Raw genomic sequence first — 22,132 nt, 5'->3', positions numbered from 1 at the left:
TTTGCAGTTGGGCACCAGTTTGGATTTCTCAAAGTTCACCAGGAGCCCCAGGTGTTGGCAAGTGCTAAGTACCAAGCCAATGTCCTGCACCAGCCTAGACTCCGATTCAGCCACGATGAGCCAGTCATCGAGGTACGGAAAGATGGTACAGCCTTCTTCCCGCAGGAAGGAAACCACAGGGGCCACACATTTCGTGAACACCCGTGGGGCAGTGGACAGGCCAAAGGGGAGCACCTTATACCGGAAAACCCTTTGCCGGTGAACGAAGCTCAGGTATTTCCTGTGCTCTTCTCGTATTCCCACGTGAAAATATGCGTCCTTCAAGTCAAGGACCGCAAACCAATCCCCCTGTTTCAGCAAGGCGATCACAGCCGCCAATGTAACCATTTTGAACTTGGTCACCTTGAGGAAGGCATTAAGGCCCCTCAGATCTAAAATGGGACGTAAGCCCCCATCCTTCTTGGGGACCAGGAAGAACCTTGAGAAGAACCCCCTCACAGAGTCCTCATAGGGCAATTCTTCCACAGCACCCTTGGCCAAGAGCGACACGATCTCCGCATCCAGCTCGGCCATAGTGTTATTGACAGCTGTCAGGGTGAAGTGCACCTAGGCAGCTCAATGAATTCCAGCCCGTATCCCATTTCAACAATTGTTAAGACCCATGAGTCAGATGTTATTGACTCCCACTCAGCGAGGAGCGGACTCAGTCTGTCCGAGAAATTCGGGGATACGGCTGGCGTGACCCGTCAGTACTGCCTCCCGGGGCCCTGCTGATCTCTCTGCTGGGCCGGCGGCTGCGACGGACGAGGTTTAAAGGGCCGACGCCTCCTCTGCTGCTGTGCAGGAGGGTATGACCGCTGCTGGTAAGCCGGATACTGGTGGTAGCCCGGCCGCTGCTGCTGGTACCTGCCCTGGAAGTGGTAAGGGCCGGACCGGGGGGCGTACCGTGGCCTGGAGGTGGGCTTGTCCGTAGGAGCCAGCCCCAAGGACCGCGCCGTCTGTCTGTCCTCCTTTTTCTTTTTTAGGGTCTCGTCGATAGCCTTTGAAAACAGCGAGTCCCCCTCAAAGGGCATGCTCTCCACTCGTGAACGCACCTCCTGGGAAAGGGCAGTTGACCGCAACCAGGAATGGCGCCGGAGGACCACCGCCGAAGCCATCCCTCTAGCCGCAGTGTCGGCAGCGTGGCTCCCAGCATTCATTTGCTGTTTCGATAGCCTGACAGCCTCGGTTTGCAGCAGGGACACCACAGCCTTCTGCTCAGGTGGGAGGTCCCGAGTATAGGACGCCAACTTCTCCCATAAGTAGAGCTGGTACCCCGCCATAATGGTCTGATAATTTGCAATCCTCAGACCCAGCGAGGCGACTGTGTACTGACGCCTGCCAAGGGCATCGAGCTTCCTGCTCTCTTTATCGGCTGGCACAGAGGAATGGCCTGACCGCCGGGGGTTGAATTCCTCCGTGACCAAAGAGGAAGGTGGAGGGTGCTTCACCAACGCCTGCCAGGTGCCCTGTTTGATCTTATACAGCTGCTCGATGCGCTTGGACGTTGGAGGCTGGTCACAGGGCACCTTCCACACCCTCTCCACAATTTCCTCTATACCCTCAAGCATGGGGAAGCCAATGGACGCCGGATTGTCACCGTAGATCCGCTTGAGGAGCTTGTCCTTGGTCCGGGGAGCTGCCGAGGAGATGTCCATCTCGAGGGCCTGAGCCATCCTTGCCATCTGGTCGGAATAGATGCGGAGGTCCTCGTACGGCGAACCCGTAGCTGGCACCACATCGTCAGCGGGCGACGGCTCAGACCAGGACTCCGACTGATAGTCCCCCAGGCTTTCGACGTCCCCCTCATTGGAACCGAGCTGGGATTCCTCAACCTGGACTGGAGGGGGAACCCACGCTGGCCTCGATGTCGAAGGCCTCGGTTCCGACATGGAGAAACCGGCAGGTGCCCCTTCCCACCGGCAATGGTACGGCGAGGGAAGGTAGGAGGCGCGACGATGCCGGGACGCAGCGGACCGGACAGACCGGACACTGTCCCCGGACCGACGCCGCTCACGACCGGCAGCAGGTGAAGAAGGCCGGACAGGAGATGGACGGCTCCGAAGAGGCGACGGGCTCGGTTCCAACCCTGGCGATCGACGGGCAGGCGATGGTCGGCTCCGACGGGACCGCGGGCTCGGCTCCGGCCCAGACAAGAACTCTGCCTGAACAGTCTCAAAGGCCATCGGATCCGGCACCGGTACGGAGACCTCCTCCGGTTCAGGGGAGCCCAGATGAGGGGAAGGCGTATGGGGAAGCACGATGACTTCCTCTGGAGGAGCGGGACGCGGCGACCGATGATGCTTGGTCTTCTTCTTCTTCTTGACCGGTTCCGAAGAAGACCTCGGAACCGATGCGCTCCTCGCCTTGGAAGGGGACCTCTGCTTTGACCTCTTCGCCTTGATCGGGATCGAACCGGTCGTCGGTTCCGACCGGGGACTCGGTACCAGGATCCTCGGTTCCGAAGCTGGTCTCGGATCCGACCTGGTGGATGACGCGCTCCGGGGCAGCCGCGCCGAACCCTGCGCTGGAGAGGCCGCTCTCGACGCCGAGGCACTCGGGGGACGCGGTTTCGACCCCGACCTCGCGGAAGCCACTGAGCCAGCTCTCGATTGCCGTCCGGCAGAGGGGCTAGGGCCGGCCTTGGGCGGAGGTAACGGAGTGCCCTCAGACATGACCGTCTGCCACAGTGAGGAGTTCAGTCAGGCCTTGTGATCCTGCCGGGCCTTGTTGGTGAAACCGTGGCAGATCCTACAGGCCGACACATTGTGGGTCTCCCCCAAACAAAAGAGGCACAGCTCATGGCCATCGGTTTTGGCCATTTTAGTGTGGCACTGAAGGCAGTGCTTAAAGAGAGCCGTGGAGGCCATCTTAAGGGGCACGCGAGAGAAAGGTCAAAACAGTCCGAGTCGTATTACCGAGTCCACGTCAAAGTCCAAAGCGAGATCCGAAGAATAGTCGAGGTCAGAAGTCCGAAGTCAAAAAGCCAAGATCAATCAGTCAGAAGAAAGGCACGAAGCACAAAGCACAGAGCACAAGCTCACGTTCTCTCCAAGCGGCAGCAAGAAGAGAACTGAGGGAAGGGGCCGTTGGTCGCTGGAGGAGCACGTGACCGTTTGGGCGGGAAAACAGTCGCTGAGGTGCGCGACAAACGGCCCCTTCGGAGCCATAGAAGCTCTAGAAAATTCTCCGGCGGCTGGCCTGCGCCTGCGCAGTCCCATGTGTGGAGGCACAGAAGAACGAAGATGAAGAAATGCTTTTTATTTATAGGTTTGGACTGTATCAAAACCTTCACCTCAGTTTAAAAAGTCTCTCTTAACTGAGAACAGGTAGGAAGGGGGAGGGAAAGGCAGATGTTTTCTTAGCTGTGCTCAGCCTTGGGTTTTAGTCGTGCAGATGTGGCCAGAAGGCATTCTGCTAAAAGGAGATGAGTGTGTAGAGGGGAACAGAGACTTGGAGGACTAAAATGCCAGAGAGGTTTCTTCCTGGAGCTCTCAGGGAAAGCGTCTCTGACCACCTCTTTGATCTGCCCAGGAGCAGGCCCAGCATGTCCGTGGAGGTGGTGCCGGCAGCTGCCTTGAGCACTAAACTCTGAAGGAGGCATTGTGCCGGCCCCTGACAACCCCCCCCGACCCAGAAGTGGGCCACACACTTCCCCGTTTGCCTCTCCGCCCCTTTGCCGCTGCCACGCACCTCGGCTCGGCCCCTGGTGAGATGGGCGCCCTGGTGGTGCGGCAGCAAGTGGGGAGGCAAGTGGGGAAGCAGGCCGCATCCCTGCTCACCTCTCCACCCCTTCGCTGCAGCCGCCCACCTCAGGTAAGAGGGGTGCTCCTGCATGATGATGTCACAAGTGACATCATCACGCAGGGCCAGAGTGCACATGCGCATAGTGCGTGTGCATGGTGCGAAAGTCGCCACCTCCTGCCCCGGGAGCCCCAAGACCACGCTACGCCGCTGCCCCTCCCAATCACCAAGAATACTGAAAGCAGGCTGGAAAAGCTGGGAAAGGTATAATTTTGGAGAGGTATTTAAAATTCATCATTTTAAAGCCTACAGTATCAAGTTGTGGTTGTGGGGGGAAGTGCAAGTAAGTATCTTGTCTCAGGCACCAGAAACCCTGGCACTGGCCCTGCCCAGGGGGTGGGCAAAAGGAGAGAATAAAACCTCCTGGCACAGGAAGGAGGGGCTCTTTGGCTGACTTGAACTGGAAGCTGAAGGAGCAGAGAGCTGGCCCCTTGCCATTGTCCACGTGGAGGCTGGAGGCCTGAAGCATAAAACAATAATGCTAGAAAAGTTGACGGCAATGGCCATAGAGGGAAGACCCAACACGAGATGGATTGACTCAATAAAGCCTCCAGTTTGCAAGATCTGAAGATGGCTAATAACGATAGAACAGTATTGTAGTTTTTAGTGTCTGCACCTGCACAGCTGGTGGGGGTCTGGGTGGGAGGAGAGGAGACAGAACCGGGATGGTGGGCTGGCTGTAGCCCTGATGGCCAGCACGCGTCTGTGAGGCGGATTTCACGGTCACGAGGGCACTACAATGAGAAGGGCGTCTTCTTGCATCAGCTCTGAAGCTGCCATTTGCTCCAGGAGAACTGGAGTCTGGAAATACTGTAACTTGATTTTAATTCTAAACTCTTTAATTTGTTTTATTGTATGCCTTGAATTTTTCTTTTAGTCTAACCATGTGATATGATTGGTCAAATGACCGTAAATAAAGAAATGAATGAAGTCTGGAAATCAGTTATAATTCTGGGAGACCTCCAGGCCACACCTAGAGGATGGCAACTCTTTCTCCAGCTGTCTTGTATTCCTGCAGCTGTTTGTGCTGTCTTACACAGGAGGTGTAGTCAGCCTAGAGGAAATGGTCTCTCTGGGGTTCTGATTGCACACATTTATTTCCTTAATTTTAATCGGTCCCATTTGGAAAGGAAATTAAAGATGAGATGGCTGTTGGCTTCCAGTTGTCACATTGAACATTCTCGCACTTTGTGGCATAACAGAGTTTTCAAAACAGGTTTGCAAGAAAGAAGCAGAAAAAGGATTTCCCAACCACAAGCTGTTTTAACAGATTACTTTGACACAATAAAGTAGGCTTCCCTCCTTCCTCGCAAGCTTAGTCCCCAATGGAAATAAAATAGATTGACTCTAATAGGTTTTAATGTATGGTGATTAGCTCATTTATAAAAGATTTGTACCAAAGTCTCAATTATTTAGATGCAGATCAAGATCAAACGAGAACAAAGTACATCCTGCACCTGAAGGAGAACCAAGATGTTAATTAAATGAAAAGAAGATCAATGAACTCTAACCTCATCTAGAAGATACTGAAGGGGAAATGTATTAAAATTCAGGGCTGCTGGGACACCAGCATGCCGGGCAATGCTTCCCTGAGCTTCAGCAGCAGCTCCTACACCCCGCACCAGTTTTTTTGCTACAGAAGGCAGCATTAGATCAAGTCACAGACCTTGATTCGTGATTCATTACCTGCCAGGAACAGATGACATCTGACCCACAAAGAAAGATGAATACTAGTAGTTAAGCTACATGTCTGTAAGTGCATCCTATGCGGAAAAGGCTAAAGCAGTAATGAATTATGGCACATCAGTCACATGATATGTCAACAACTCAAGATTCATACACTGAGCAGCTTAAATAACACCAGAGTGGTGCATTCCTCGGGTCAATCAAACCCAGTGGTGAGGATGCAGTTTTATTAGTACCTGCCACTTTTGTGCAATGCCTTAGTTGTGGTCAGGGCTTTTTATCAGCAGGAACGCGGTGGAACGGAGTTCCGGAACCTCTTGAAAATGGTCACACGGCTGGTGGCCCTGCCCCCTGATCTCCAGACAGAGGGGAGTTTAGATTGCCCTCTGCGCCGTTCCCTCAGTTACCTCCTTCCACTTCGTCATCCACCTCCATCTTTCCCAGGCCTTTTTTTCAGCTGGAACATGGTGGAACCGAGTTCCGGAACCTCTTGAAAACGGTCACATGGCTGGTGGCCCCGCCCCCTGATCTCCAGACAGAGGGGAATTTAGATTGCAGAGGGGAATTTAGAGGGCAATCTCAACTCCCCTCTGTCTGGAGATCAGGGGGCAGGGCCACCAGCCATGTGACCATTTTCTCCGAGGGCACTCCACTGAATTCCACCACCTCTTTTCCCAGAAAAAAACCCTGTGTCAGACTATGGAATCCCAGTTATCCAGGGTTCGTCTCCCCCCTCTGCAAGAAGCACAAGGTTTCTTGGTTTCAAAAGGTTTATTGGAAGATTATGCTCAGGATACAGGTGTCCACCATCCAAGGGTTTGAGACCCTTGGCTGAACGAAAGCTTTGTTGAGAATGACACATGAAATGAAAGTAATAACTTTTCAAACACCCATTCCCAGCCTTCCCCCCTTAGTCCTGTCTGCAAAGGCGTGGGAAGAAGAGGACGTCAAGGTCTTCGACCAAAACGGGCTGATAAGAACTATTCTCTCCCATGGGTATATGTGGCCTGTGCACCACCTGGGCCTAGAGGGAGAAAGCTAAACAACTACGGATTATAGCAAGTTAATATGGCGTAACTCTGGCTAGAGAACTGGCAATCAAACTGACACTCTGACATTCTGCCTCCCTTAAGACCTCTCCTCTCACCCTTCAGCCCCTACTTTCTCAGGGTATTTTCTATGAAATTTAGCAATTAGTTTAGGGGCCTTTACATGAGAAGCCTCCACCCACTCCCGAAACCCCTCCTCAAAGTCTTTCCACCTGACCAGGTAAAAAGTCTTGTTGTGTCGGTGTTTGGAGTCCAAGATTTCTTCTATCTCGTAGTGGATTTGGCCATCTATCACTGTTGGGTGGGGCGCTGGTTTTTCAGGATGCCATTCATCTGGGGGAGGTGCTTTTTTGAGTAGACTAATGTGAAAGGTAGGGTGGACCTGGCGCAGATTCTTTGGCAATTCCAGTTCTACTTTCACATTGTTGATTACTCTCTTAATTGGGAAGGGTCCTAAATACTTTAATCCCAGTTTTTCACTAGATTGCTCGGTTCTGAAATTCTTGGTAGAAACATATACCTTATCTCCGGGGTATAATTCCCACTGCGCCACACGATGGTGATCGGCATACTTTTTGTAGTCTGCTTTTGCTTTGGTCAAGGTTTTTTGAATTACAGTCCATTGCTCTGTGATGGAGGTCCACCATTCTCCCAAGTCCCCAGAGCGCTTGGACTCTGGCTGCACCTCAAAGGGGAACGCCAACCCCTCATATCCATGCACAATTTTAAATGGTGTTTCTCCTGTCGAGCTGTGAACCAAGTTGTTATAGGCGTACTCAGCCAGATGAAGGATTTGAGACCAATTGTCTTGTTGGAAATTAATATAACATCTGAGGAATTGCTCTAAGACTTGATAAGTTCTTTCCGACTGTCTGTCGCTCTCGGGATGGTAGGTGTTCAATGCCCGCCACTTGTAAGAGCTCCTGCCAGAAGTTGGCAACAAACTGTACTCCGTGATCCGATATCACCTTGGAAGGAAAAGAATGCAGCCTTACAATGTGTTTCATGAACAAACTGGCAAGTTTCTTTGCTGATGGTACAGTGGCGCACGGAATGAAGTTAGCTTGTTTTGAGAATAGGTCCACTACTACTAGAATGCATGTGCAACCTTTAGAGGGGGGTAGCTCGGTGATAAAATCCATGGAAATGACTTCCCAGGGCCTGGAGGGGGTTTCCAGTGGTTGCAAAAGTCCCGGGGGCTTCCCCCTCCTAGGCTTTGCCGTTATACAAGTAGGACAGGAAGCTACGTTCTGGGATACGTCCTTCCTGATACTGGGCCACCAGAACTGTCTTTGTATTAAATGCAATGTTTTTAGGTATCCGAAATAGCCGGCGGTCCGGGCGTCGTGGCATTGTTGCAGCACTTCTCTCCTTAAGCTGGTTGGGATGTATAACTTGTCTCCCTTAAACTATTCTCCAGCAGCCGTTTGTGACATTTTTCCTGTGGGCGCTCGCTCCCCCTCTTTTTCCACCTCGCTTTTCACTTCAGCTTTCCACCCCTCAAGATTATTTTGCTTCTTGATTGTTTGGCTACGTGTAGTAACCACACCTCCCAATTGGCTGGGGGAAAACACTGTGTCAATAGTCTCCTCCCTCTTACTCTGATGTTGGGGCATGCGCGAGGGAGCATCTGCCAGGAAGTTGGACTTGCCTGGCAAGAAATTCAAAGTGAAATCAAACTTTGAGAAGAACTCAGCCCAGCGGAGTTGCTTAGCATTGAGACGCCGGGGCATGCGGAGTGCCTCTAAGTTTTTGTGATCCGTCCACACCTGGAATGGGTGACGGGCTCCCTCCAGCCAGTGACGCCAGGTGGTGAGAGCCACTTTTACAGCAAAAGCTTCTTTCTCCCACACACTCCAATTTCGTTCGGCCTCCGTAAACTTCCTGGATAAATATGCACATGGCCGCACTTTGTTATCGTCCCCTTTCTGCATGAGGACCCCCACAACTGCTGAATCACTGGCATCCACTTGCACTATGAAGGCTCGGTTCTCATCAGGATGCTGTAGGACCGGCTCTGTGGTAAAACAGTCCTTCAGAGTTTCAAATGCTAGCTGACAGTTTGCGCCCCACCCGAGCTTAGCCATTGGCTTCTTGGCTTGCTCCCCCTTTCCTTTTGTTTTAAGCAAGTCCATTAATGGGACGGCAATTTGGGCGAAACCTTCGATGAACTGTCTGTAAAAATTAGCAAAGCCCAGGAAGGATTGCAATTGTTTTCGGGTGGTGGGCGCTTGCCAGTCCTGTACTGCCTTAATTTTGGCAGGATCCATTTTTAGTCCTTACCCCGAGATACGGTAGCCCAAATAATCCAATTCTTTCTTATGAAATTCACACTTGGATAGCTTGATTGGGAGTTTGTGGCGCATCAGGGCTGCCAGCACTTTACGGACCAATTTTACATGCTCTTCTTTATTTTCTGAATAAATTAACACATCATCTAGATAAACGACGACCCCCTTATATAGATATTCATGCAAAACTTCATTGATCATTGTCATGTAAACTGCAGGGGCCCCTTTTAAGCCAAAAGGCATGACGAGATATTCATATTGGCCTAAGGGGGTATTGAACGCGGTTTTCCATTCATCCCCATCCCTTATTCTGACATGAAAATAAGCATCTTTGAGATTTAATTTCGAAAAGATCTTACCCTGCGTCACCACACTGAGCAGGTCTCGAATCAATGGAATGGGATAGGCGTTAGACATAGACACAGCGTTAATGCCCTGAAAATCCGTGCAAAATCCCATCCTTTTTCTTCACAAATAACACCAGGGTGGCATGAGGGGAGCTGGTGAGGCGGATAAATCCTCTTTCCAAATTTTTATCTATGAACTTTCATAGCTCCTGTCTTTCTGCTGGGCTCATGGTATATAGTTTTCCTTTGGGGAGTCTTTCACCCGGAATCAATTCAATGGCACAGTCTGTATTCTGATGGGGCGGCAGGCTATCTGCCTTCTCCTTACTAAAGGCTTGAGCCATGTCCCAGTACTCTAGAGGAATAAGATTTAATTCCTCCATAGACAAAAGGGCAACTTCCAAATTCGCCGGGGCTTCCCCGCCCCACTCCGATCTCCAATGATGATTTTGACAATATTCTCGATCGAAGACAATTATTCCTTTGGCCCAATTGATATAGGGTTTGTGGTCCCAGAGCCATCTACTGCCTAGGATGAGTGGATACTTGGCTGCTTGGCTTACAACGTAAGAACGACTTTCCCAATGTTTGCCCATCCCCATGGGCACCCACTCTGTCTCTAAAACGGCCGGATTCATGTTAGAGCCGTCCATTTGTTCAAAAATAATTGGGACTTTTAGTTCCTGGGTTTCCTATCCCAAACCATTCACCAATGCCGGTGCAATAATGTCCTGGGAGCGGCCTGAATCGATTAAAGCTTGCACTCGGATATGGGTTCCCTTTCTCGGGTTTATTAATGTAACCGGGATAAATAAAATGGCCCCTCTGTCTCCCACCTCCTCCTGGGTGGTCTCCTTTTCGATCTGCCGCTGGGGCCTCCTCACGACAGATCCATCTCGTTTCCCAACTGTGGGCTGGGGGTTTCAGGGTCTAGTATCTGGGTGTCAAACTCCATCAACACTTCTTCAGCTTCTAAGCCCGTCTCCGGATGCCCCCTCTTAATCATTCCTTGACCTCTGCTGGTTCGTGGGGCCGGGCCGGGCCAAGTCGGTGGTGGTGGCTGAGCTTGCGCCCGGAGAGGGCATTGTGCTGCGAAATGCCCGCTACTACCACATTGGAGGCATAGGCCCTGTCTCCAGCGCGTTTCTCTGGCCCCCCTTGCCGCAGGGGTACCCCGTTCCCCTCTTGAAGCTGGCGGGGCTCATTGGGTTCCCGTGGCTTATTGTTGTTCTACTAGCCAGACAACCTGGATGCAGTTTTCCACTTCACAGGCTAGTTGTATCCACCCCAAGAGCATTGGGAGGTCATCTTGCATCAGAGCTCTATCGAGCAGCTGGGGATTCATCCCGTTACGGAATAGCACTACTTTTGTTCCCTCTTCATAATGCGGGCACTTCGCAGCCAGTTGGCGAAATTTGGCTGCATAGTCCCTCACTGACTGAGATCCCTGTCACAAGGTTTGGAGCTCAGTGCGGGCCCTCTCCCCTTCCAAAGGATCTTCATACTGGGCTCTCAGCGCAGCGATAAAGGCTTGCAAACATCCCAATTCGGGCCCCCCCGAATAATAAAGAGTCACATACCACTCAGCTGCGATGCCCTCTAGGCGAGCCGCTAAATGCATTACTCGGCTTTCTTCGTTTGGGAAAAGGTAGCCCCATTGGTTAAAGAACTGTAGTGCTTGAACTACAAAGAATCCCAATTTACGTGGGTCCATCAAAAGTTGCTTCTAGTTTAATTCATCCCATAGGCAGCTCGGCCCCACCGCCGGCCATCGTATCTGCGGCTTGGACTGGTTGCAAGGGTGGCATTTGCGGTGCGGGACCCCTCGGCCGAGGCTGTTGTTGTGGGAATGGCACTCTTGCTCCGGGCATGGGTCTCAACAGCACCCCCTGACCTCCTGGGCGTGGATGCGGATGGAACGGGGCTTGTGGTCGACCCGGTGGTCTGGCTCCTCCGGGAACCGGCTACTGCCTTGGCTGAGGTGGCGGTGGCAGCGGGCCTTGCGGCTGAGGCGCGCCCCCCCCGGGGTAGCGGGTCTTGGTCCTGCTGGAGCAGCCGGTCCGACCAGTACTATGGGGCCGGCCGGTACTACAGGAGGTATCACTGGAGGTATCACTGGACCCCTCAGTGCTGGTCCAGCCGGCGCGCCCCCCCCAGGCGCAGCAGGGCTGGCAGGTCCCAGCGGCAGCGGTAAAGGAATTGGCGGCCCCTGGGCCGGCGGGGCGGGTGGTTGCGTACGAACTCTAGGAGCCGGTAAAGTGAGGAGTGGCCGTGGTCCTGGCTGGTCCGGGCCTCTGGGTTGGACTGGCTCGACTGCAGGGCCAGGTCTTGGCTGGGCCGGCGGTCCTGTACTGTCTCCGGGAGCCGCGCCCGACTCCCCTTGAACCATCAGACCTATGAGATAGGTAGCCTGCGCTAAATCCTCTTGCATTGCTTCTATCCATGCCTCCAGAGCTTGGTAGCGATCCTCTGCCTGGTCACTGGGTTCTGGTTCGGCCTCTTCCTCTTGAGTTTGCTGGAGCAGGCTCTCCTCCCAGGCTCGCTGATAGCAATCAGCCCTCTCCACCGCCTCCTCCGAAAATCTGGCCCCACTCGTTTGGAGCCACGAGGCAGCGGCTGTCCCTGAGGCAGGTGGGCCCGACATCTCTGAGGAACTGACGACCCAGCCCTTGACCATTCCCGTCACAGCCAGTATTCCGTACTGCAACACTTGTGCTTGATCCTGCAGGTTAGTCCAACGTCCCTCTCCCGCCGGGATTCGTCTCGCTCTCCCAGGTTCCGGCTGAACTTCCATCGGCATAGTCCCAGCTCATTAACTCCGTGAGTGGCGTATTCCAATCCTGGAGACTGCCAGTGTCCTACGGCGGATTCCATTCCACAAGACAACCTGCTTCCTCATCCCAGCGGTACCAGGGCTGAGTGCTGGCTCTGGTCGGTCCCGCAGAGAGCATGGAAAATCAGCCAGTTTCCCAAACTTGGCCTCTGGTTGGCCCCAGGTCCTCCGACACTGAGGCTAGATTCAAATCGATCACGAAGCGTGAAAACATGGTGCCGGCACGCCTCTCCCTGGTGTCCTGGGGTCTCAAACCCCACTGCCAGGGCGTTGGCAAAGACACTTTAAGGTGAGGTTTTTTCACCCAACTGTATTAGTATAAATTCAGAATTTGCTTAACTGCTCGTGGAAAAACATATCCCAAAGCCATGTTTCCTGCCTGAGTAAATGTTTGCTTAAACATTGTTTTCAGATACGATGCCATTATCTCTCTCCCCTCAATTAAAATACTGGAGGGTGACGCCATCATCAACACTGGGCCATCTCTTCCCTGGAAGAAACATGCAGAATCGCATGCCATGAAATCCAATTATGTGTCACTCAGGCAGCAGGACTGGACTCAATCAGTTTGCTTTTCCTTCAGATTTTACAAGCAATTCATTGTTACTCCCCAAAGCAGGCTGATATTGCCATTGACCCAGCAGGCACCCTGGGAGGAAGCTAAATTGCCTCCTTGTCAGTTCATGACCTCCGCACCTTTTCATCAGAAAAGCTTAGCTACTTTATAAAGATGCTGAAGAGAACCGTGTTTGCTTGCTTGCAGATGAACTAAACAGAAAATAAGCATGGCATACTCATATTAAGCTTTGATTCACAGCTAGGGTTCCCAGGTGCCCACCAGTGGCAGGCAAACTCCCAGGGGTTTGCCTTCTTGCATGCCAACCCGCCAGTGATTGGCAGGAGGGGGCAAGATCCCAGAGGTTGCCCACCACTGGCAGGCACCCCAGGAACACATGCTGCATGTGCGCTTCTAGCAGGCACAACGATGTCACTCCCAGAAGTAATGTTGCACCAGACGTGATAGTGTTCCTGCAGTTCGTTCGCGGCCAATTTTGGCCCCAAATGGGCAGAATCGGCTCCGCATAGAGCACAGGACTGCTCACATGGCCAGCATGCTGAAGTCTCTTCCAGGAGTGACATTATCGTGCAGGCATTGTGGTGGAGTGCACATGCAAAGGAGCACCATGCTGCCAGCACAAGGTAAGAGCCAGGTCCCTCCCCCTCTCAGTGGGAGGGGATAGGGACCTGGCAAGCCTATTCATAGCTGGCACATAAGCAGTATAGCATAGCGGCACAGAGGCTCTTTTCATTGCAGAAGGCCAAATTACATAATGAGAAATCCATGATTTGGATCGCAATGTTTTGTTCTGTGGAGCCAGGGGTGGGCTGAATTTTGGAGGAGGAGAGAGCTCAGCAGGATATAGGTTTACTAGGTGCCCACCAGTGGTGGGCAAACTCTTGGGGATTTGCCCCCTCATCTGCTGATTGCCCAGTGATTGGCGGGAGGGGACATGCTCCTGGAGGTTGCCCACCACCAGCAGGCACCTCAGGGGCATGCACAGAGCATGCCCAACTGGTGCGGCAACATCACTTCCAGAAGTGACATCATCGCACCACTCGTGGGAGCATTTCCACACTTTGTTTGGGGGTGATTTGGGACCCAAACAGGCCGAATCGGCCCCATGAAGAGCGTGGGAGCACTCGCACAGCAGGTGTGATGACATCACCTCCGGAAGTGACATCATCACACCAGCTCTGGGGCACGCACGCACAAAGCATGCACGCAAATGAAGACCTCCTGCCCTGCACAAAGTAAGTGCCGCCCGATGGGAAGTGAGGGGAACCTGGCAACTCTAGCAGGGTATAACGTCTGAGAGTCCGCTGGTCCAAGCTGCAATTTTTTCCAGGGGAACTGATCACTGCAGACTGGAGATCAATTACAATTCCAAGAGAACATTAGGCCCCATCTGAAGGTTGGCAACCATACTTTGAAGACAGAAGCGATAGTGCTGAAAGCTCTTTCCCAACCCATTTTCTTCAAAATAAACCATACAGCCCACTCCAAAATTACCATCAGTTGTGGGGGGAGGCAGGGCTGCCAAGAGAGGGGAATTGTGGGTACCAAATTCCAAGGCCCATCAGTTCTTGAGAGCCCCCGAAGCCAGAGTCATGCAGTGTTCAGCCACTGCATTTCAATCTTTTTCTAATGCAGTTCTGAACTGCGCAACTAAGGGTATAGGGAAGCTCATAGAACAAGTAGTAGTAGCTCTGCCTTTCTGCAAAATTTGCTACCAGGCCAAGGCAAACCCTTCCTGTCAGGTCTTGCTAAGCTCATCAACCAAGCCGGCACTGGATCAAAGCAAGACCAGCCGGCACAGCTGACGCTGCTGCAGTAATCGCCAGGATGCAGCCTGCTCATGAGGGTGTTGTCTCCAGCAATCTATTGCTTCTTCTTCCTTTCCTTCCACCCAGCTCCATAGTTTAGTCAGCCCAGGCAGTCTTAGTAAAGCAGTTAGTGTGTTACAGCAAAATAAAACAACCGTTTTCTTCCTTTTCCACACTTGTCTCCTCCTCCTTTATTTTTTCTCTTTTCTTGTTATGAACTGTTTTAATTTCTCCCCCCCCCCCCGCCGCCCTTTATTTTTAAGCCTTGGTCTCAACTAGGGTTACCAGTCTCCCAGTGGGGGCAGGGTGTAATGATTTCAAGTAAATGGGTGCATGTATCTTTAAATGCTTGGTGTGAGAGAGGTGAAGAGTGGGGGTGAAAGAGAGGGATGAGTGAGCGATATGATTGGTTGATGACAGAGTGCGGGCGGAGTAAATGCAGTTTAGACTGAGAGTGGAGAGCAAAAGGTTTCAGTCCGAAGAAAGCAGGCTGGCTGTGTGCTGCCTGAGTATACTGAAGTATTTATGAGAGAAATATGACCTGTGTGGAACCTGAACTGAGCATGTTTGTGAAAGGACACTCAGTCAGGGAAAGGGAGGCCAGCTGTGGGCTGCCTGAGCAGGTTTAAGCACATCTGTGAGAGAAATATTGAGTCAGAGAAAGAGGCTAACTGTGTGTGAAGCCTTAGAAGCGATCTGTGTGAATGAGTTTATAGGAAGTAACTTTAAGAACCGAGAACTACTTTTATGAAACCGATACGCTTCTTGACTAAATAAAAGTTTATTTTGTTTTGTTATATCCCAGAGAAGCGGTCATTGCTATATCCCATTCCTATCCTCAGGGCCACATAGAACCACGAAGGAGCCTGACGCTTAGGCACGTTACTAAAGGGAAAACTTAAAATAAGTATCTTGGAATATAATATTCCTGGTGGCAGCAAGCTACCCAGAGGGTGTAAGGGAAAGATTAAAGGCAAAATCTACCCTAGAGAAAGTAAGGGTCGTAACACAGGGGATCTCCGTTCCCACCCTCCACCCCCTGCCTCCACCCACCTGGCTGGAGGGGGGGAGGTGTGGGAATGGGCCTCCCAGGCACATTCCCAAGGAGGCACGACAATGTCACTTCCTGGGAGTGACGTCATTGCTCCGTCCCAAGAGCGCTCCTGCACTTTGCAGCAGGCTGATTTGGGCCCCAAAGGGGCCGAATTGCAGCCATTGGGCCTCTGTGTCAGGCTATGGATTACAGGCTATGGCAGATAGATCCCTGTACCATTGCAACAAGAAATCCAGGCTCTTGGTTAAATGGCTTTATTCAGAAATCAGATCATTTCCACAGATATGTCCACAGAATTACTCAGAGGTAAGGTAAGCATCTAAGCAGTAAGAACAGGTTGACAGGAATAGTGACCTGTGGGAAAATCCTTCCTCTTAACCCACATGTTTGCTCCTTCCCCCTACCAACACTAAAGAGGACTTTTGGCGTGAGCTCGTCTTGAGCACATCTCATATATTTGTACTATCAAGTCGAGACACTGAGAAAGCAAGAGATCAAAGTTGAGACATAAGAGTGCATGGGAGTGAGCAGTAGACAAGGTCAGAAGCACTGAAAGTTTCTACAATCCATTAGATAAGGCACCTGGAGCTTCAATAAGCCTGTAAAAGGAAACAATTATGGCACTGGTAATATGACATCAAGTTATAGCATGAGATAATGGTTCAGAAACATTGGTTCAGAAATAATAGGTCAGCAAGAAACACTGGTTCTGCAACAACAGGTCAGCAAACAACAGGCCAGCATTAAGTAGTGGCATGGATGGCGCACATGACACTGCAGAGCGCATGAATGCCCCCTGCCTGCATGACAACCTCACTTCATAGAACCCTAGGAGCCAGATGACATTTTTGTCTGGGGGCCTATGGTGGTCCTTGGCAGCCCTGTGGGGAGGGGAAGGGTTCCCAATACTGTCTAAGCAGATTTTGGAGGTGGTGCCTGGAGAGGGGGATGTGATGTCACTTTTGTGAGATAATCTAGGGATTTCTCCCTAGTGTCTATGCTAATGGCTATAAAGAAATTCCTAGAGTGTCATGATAGAGACCATTTTTTTCTCCACTCAACTTTTTGAGGGTCAGAGATTGGGGCTGGGGGGAAGGGAATTCTCTGCCACGCCCACGTATTTGGAAAGCCTAGGGAGGTGGGGTACAATAAGTATGACAACCAGGGCTTTTTTTCAGCTGGAACGCAGTGGAACAGAGTTCTGGCACCTCTTGAAAATGCCATGTGACCATTTTCACTGAGGGCAATTTAAACGTAAAAAACCCTCCCCCCCCCCCCGTGTTCCAGCTGACCCAAAGTGATTATGTGGTTCTGAGTTCCACCACCACTTTTCCCAGAAAAAAAGCCCTGATGACAACAGTTTATTTTCCCCTGAGGATAAATACCAGCTTTGGGCAAATAGAATGGGATTCCTGATTCATCACTCTATCCCCCACTGGCCTTCAGAAATGAATGTAGTCAAAGTTTGCCTACCAGCAACTCATTTCTTTGAACCGGCAACACTGAATTGGCTTCAAGAAAAATGCAAAGCAATTTCTAAAAATTAAGACTTGATTCAGCCTCTCTAGAGATGGTTCTGTCCTATGGGCTTGGTCTAAAGTGGCATTCCTCTGGGAAGCCGGAGCCTATAATAAAAGAATGGCAACACTGCTCAGCCAACGCAGATGTCTCCTCAATGGGCCTTGTGATAGGAAATGGCTCCAAGCACCCATCATGACTTGGGACCCTCTCCCAGCTGAAGGGAAGGGGCAGGGATGTGAGAGATTTTGAAGGAGAGATAGAGAGAAGCAAACAGCCATTGCTGTGAGTTTGCGGGAGTGTAGATTCCTTAGGACTCTGATGTGGGGTGGCATATCTGCTGTCTTGTAGGAACGCCCCTGTACCTATCTGTACAACACATTTGTAAACAAAGCAAATATTACAAAAAGCTGCAAGTCTCCAGCGCTCTCTGCTCCAAAGAAAACCAACCCAGGTAAGCGCTAGCCCCTTTGGTTTCTTGCTGCTCAGGGAAGTGGAGAGAGCCTAGCCGTATTTAAGCATCTCCAGTACTAAAAATGCTAAAATATTTTGATTCTGGTCCATATCTTCTTATGATTTACAAATATTAAGAGGACACAGGACAGCTCCAAATTAGTAGCTCCTGAGGCACTCAGGTAGGGGAAAAGTCCGCTGCAGTTACATTGTCATCTTTTTGCACCCAAGAGGCTTGTAACGCCTATTCAGAATTTAAAGTTGCAGAAACATATGGAAAAGATCTGCTGAACGGCTTACTTCTGGCGACTTTATGAACACAGACTAACCAACGGTTTTCTCAAGATGACATTAATATTGTTGTTACCATTACTATTTATACCACAGTAGTATCTAGGGCATTGTTCAGAATGACTGTTTTCCTCATCTAGATGCATGAACACAAAACTAGTCACTGTATGAAAAACACCCTGGTGTCCAGAACAGTTGGAATAAAAGAGGGCGAAGAAGAATATAAAATGAAAAGTTACGCAGATTATGTTGTTATATCAGTGACAAAACCAACTGTATCCTTGAAATATGTAATGGAACAAATTTTGCAATTTGGACTATATTCTGGATACAAATAGAACAAAAAGACTAAGATAATGTTAGTGTCAACAAAAAGAAAGGGAAAAGAGGAGATAGAAAAAAAATAACAGACGGTGTCCTTAACATTATTTCAGTCCTACTTACAGTGGTCATATGAACATCTAAAGCTCCAAGTCAAAGCAATGAACCAACCAGCTTAGTAATAGCTGCTCTAACTAGCGGCGGGACACAGAAAGGTCTTTCCAACATTCGTTACACGAGGTCCTTGAACAGGAAATTCCAAGGACCGGCCAGTGGGGTGTAGAGGTGAGATTGCAGGACTAGGAAGGGGCGAAATGGGCTCAAAACCCTGCTCACAGGTTAACCTTGGACCAGTCACTGTATCAGCCTACCAACCTCACAGGGTTATTGTGAGGATAAAATGGAGAGAGAACCATTTATGCCATCATGAAATCTTTATAGGAAGGTTGAGTTATAAATCTGAGGCTAAGCTTGTGAGTTGCTGCTGCATACCAAACAGATGCCTTACCACAAAGCTACGGCCTCTCACCAGGGCTGCCATTTTCCAGACAGGAGATCTGGAGATCTCCTGGAATTACAACTGATCTCCAGATGACAGAGATCAGCTCCTCCGGAGAAAAAAAAGCTGCTTTGGAGGGCAGAACCTATGGCATTGTACCAACGTGACTGAGGTCGCTCTCCTCCCCAAACGCTACCCTCTTCAGGCTTCAATCCCAAATCTCCAGGAATTTCCCTACTGGGAGTAGGCAGCTCTACCTCTCACAGGGCAGGTTTGTGTCCTGCATATCTCCTTTCCCCGTCTTCGGTAGACCATCATATATTACTTGAAAGAAAAATAATCATATTACACTACTTTACCCTCTGAATGTGTCCAGGGAAAGGAGTCTTCGGCTTTTGGTGAACTCTGCCACTGGCCGTGGGGGCTCTGTAGATTTAGGTTCCTGAAAAAAAAGTGAAAGGAAAGCAAATTACACATCAATAATCCCAAAGGGTGAGCACGATGGTCAGAAGTGCCAGGGGCACGAGGATGGCTCTGAATCATAAATTGGAATAAATAATGGTCAAAATGGTTCAGGGCATTCCAAAGACTGTTAAAAGTTGGAAGTCTACCTTGTTTTAAGAATTTATGTCTTACTGTACTGTTTAGAGAATTATCACACATGTCAGCAGAGAACCAAAGCTCCCTGGAATAAAGCATCTTCATCTTCAGCTACCAAGAATATCTCAAGTTTAATCCCCTCAAAGGACTTCTGGATTAATCTTAAGTATGGATTTTTTTGGTTAAAGGATCATGTTTTGCCATTGTTGGAAGAGGAGGATTCAGTGCTGTCTCTCTCCTCAGGTTTCAGAGAGGGACAAACCAAAGTGTCAGAAAGATAGAGAGGTCAGGGGGCACTCTGTTTGCTGTTTGCTGCTCTGACTGTCTTTTGATATGAAGATTGCTATTCTCAGGATTTCCTCCTCCTGACTTCCTCCCTCTCACCTCTTCTCTTCCTGCCTTTGTTCCAGGCAACACCTCTCTCCTTCTCCTCCCTCCATCTTGGAAACACGGATGCAAGACTTGTCCTAGCATCCATGCCCATCCTTAGATGGTAGTTAGGATCTCTCTCCCCTCCTTTCCTATCAGAGTATGCTGTTCCTACAATAAAGAACTCTTATTTCTTTTCTAAATATAAGCAAGTGCATGCTTTGTTATTTTCTCTCCTGCACACACACCAGCCAGCAGAACAAGCTCACAACCACCTATAATCATGCTTCCTATGCCAAATGATGGATTCTGCTAACGGCCCAAACATGGAATCCTTTAATTAGGTTTCTGGAGCCAACATATGATATATTTATCAGCCATACCAAGGAGGACAAGGGGGACTAGGAATATTTGAGCCAGTTGAACAAGACTTGTGGGATAGCATCTGCCCCTCCCCCAATTTGCAGGTAGTTTAAGTCAGTGCCTGTCTTAAGGCAAAGGGGCTCTTGGCTGTTGGAGCTTCTCCTGGGGCTCACGGCCTGCAACCCTGTGTGAGCTATGCTGCCAGGATCTCCTTCAGCCTGGGATGACTTTGGATTTGATCCAATCAACTTATTCGCTGAGGTAGAAAAGAGGAAGGGCTCTCCCTTGACCACTTTGTGTACCATGGGGCCTGAGTACAGTGGACAACAGCCATCTGATAAGGGGAGGGTGCTGTAATAAAGAGGGAAAGTATGTCAGAATGTGTGAAAAATTTTGAATCCAATACACCACAAAAAGGGGCACCGCGGAAACAATGAAATCCTTAAAGTGCACCGTGCAAAATTATTCCAATACTTTCTCTTTAATCTAAGAGCCAAGTTCACTACAATTTCAGTACTAACTCTTAAAGTACACAGTGCAAAGAATGGCAATATTGCAAACACAATCAACAGTCGCCAATACAATTATTCATATACAATCTTTTCAATGAAAGTACATTCCGTTTACGTAAAGAGACTGGGGATGATTGAGATTTTCTGCAATGCTTCCTCTGCAATATCTTCCCTAGGCGACTCCCAGCTCCAGAAGAGGCCCGCGTGGATGCCGTCACCCGGGCAGGGGACCCCTGGCACTCCCAGTCTCAGAAGGGAAGGAGAATTCACAGCTATCCAGAACCACTCAACAGGACGCCAGCACTTCTCCTGTTTCGTACCCGCTTTCTCAAGAGTGTTCTATAAGCAGTTATCTCCCTACATTAATAATATTGCGCAATTGTAATAAAGTACTTGGAACAGAAATAGTGTCTAAAGTGAGTCATTATACATACTTACAGCTCCGTGTACTCCAATTGTTGTATACATTATCTTCAAGATTCTCCTGAGTGAATGTACTTTCATTGAAAAGATTGTATATGAATAATTGTTTTGGTGACTGTTGATTGTGTTTGCAATATTGCCATTCTTTGCACTGTGCACTTTAAGAGTTAGTACTGAAATTGTAGTGAACTTGGCTCTTAAATTAAAGAGAAAGTATTGGAATAATTTTGCACGGTGCACTTTAAGGATTTCATTGTTTCCGCGGTTGTATTGTGCTGGGTGAAAAAGTTAGCTGGACCCAACCCTTTATATCTCATCACCTGCTGAACAGCATGACTATTTTCTTTATCTCAGTTTAACTTGTATAGTTTTTTAAAAATATACTTTGTATGTAAACTGCTCTGAGTCTACATATGGGGGAATGGTGGTGGTGGAGAGTGCCCTCAAGTCTCAGCTGACTTATGGCGACTCGGACTGGGTTTTCAAGGCAAGAGACTAACTGAGACAGTCTGCCATTGCCTGCCTCTGCAGCCCTGGTCTTCATGGAAAGTCTGCCGTCCAGTGGTGGGCCATGGGATGCTCTAGGGTTCACCCCAAATTCTATGGTAAACAAAGTACCATAAAGTTTGGGTGAATTTTAGAGTATCCTGCAATGTATTTTATATATGTTGCATTCCGCTCTGAGCCCATTCACAGGGAGAACGGATTAGAAATACAACAACAACAACAATAATAATGCTGTCATATCACAGTGCTGTTACACAACTGGAAGTGATGTTGGGGAACACAATTCCACCACCCTACTGCATGCCAGCAGAGAAACATCAGGCAAATGGCAAAGCTAGGTTTAATTAATTACACTTAAGAGACAGAAACAGTACTGAATTTCACTCAAAGTATAATTCAGGGGAAGATTTGGGATTTGCCCAACACCGAAACCAAACTAGCCTGGAACGTTGATCCTAACCTGTGCTGTGCTGGAGGGTTCCCTGATATAGTAACGCTATACTGGGCATGTGCAAAAGCATCCTGCATTGACATGGCATGATGAGGTCATCATGCTACACCAACCATAGAGGTCCCATGAGGCCTACCTAGAGTTGCCAATTCCAGTTAGGGAAATTCCTGGAGACTTGAGGTTGGAACCTGAGGAGGGCAGGGTTTGGGGAAGGGAGGAGCCTCAGTGAGGTACAATGACATGGTCTCTACCCTCCAAAGCATCCATTTTCTCCAGCGGAACTGATCTTTGTCAGCTGGAGACCAGTTGTAATTCTGGGAGATCCTCAGGCCCCACC

The 22,132-nt window shown here is 49.8% G+C and overlaps 1 protein-coding gene across 1 annotated transcript in view; it reads right to left on the bottom strand.

The window, feature by feature from the left end:
- The window catches only part of LOC129332906 (heparan-alpha-glucosaminide N-acetyltransferase-like), a 365,907-nt gene that overhangs the window by 230,028 nt on the left and 113,747 nt on the right, over positions 1-22,132 (bottom strand). The window contains exon 7 of the mRNA XM_054984210.1: positions 18,930-19,012. Coding sequence (XP_054840185.1) covers positions 18,930-19,012 — 83 coding nt within the window. The remainder of the gene's footprint in view (positions 1-18,929; positions 19,013-22,132) is intronic.

This window comes from Eublepharis macularius, chromosome 6 (assembly GCF_028583425.1).
Source record: "Eublepharis macularius isolate TG4126 chromosome 6, MPM_Emac_v1.0, whole genome shotgun sequence".
Lineage (NCBI taxonomy): Eukaryota > Metazoa > Chordata > Lepidosauria > Squamata > Eublepharidae > Eublepharis > Eublepharis macularius.
This window is presented reverse-complemented; position numbering and strand designations above follow the sequence as displayed.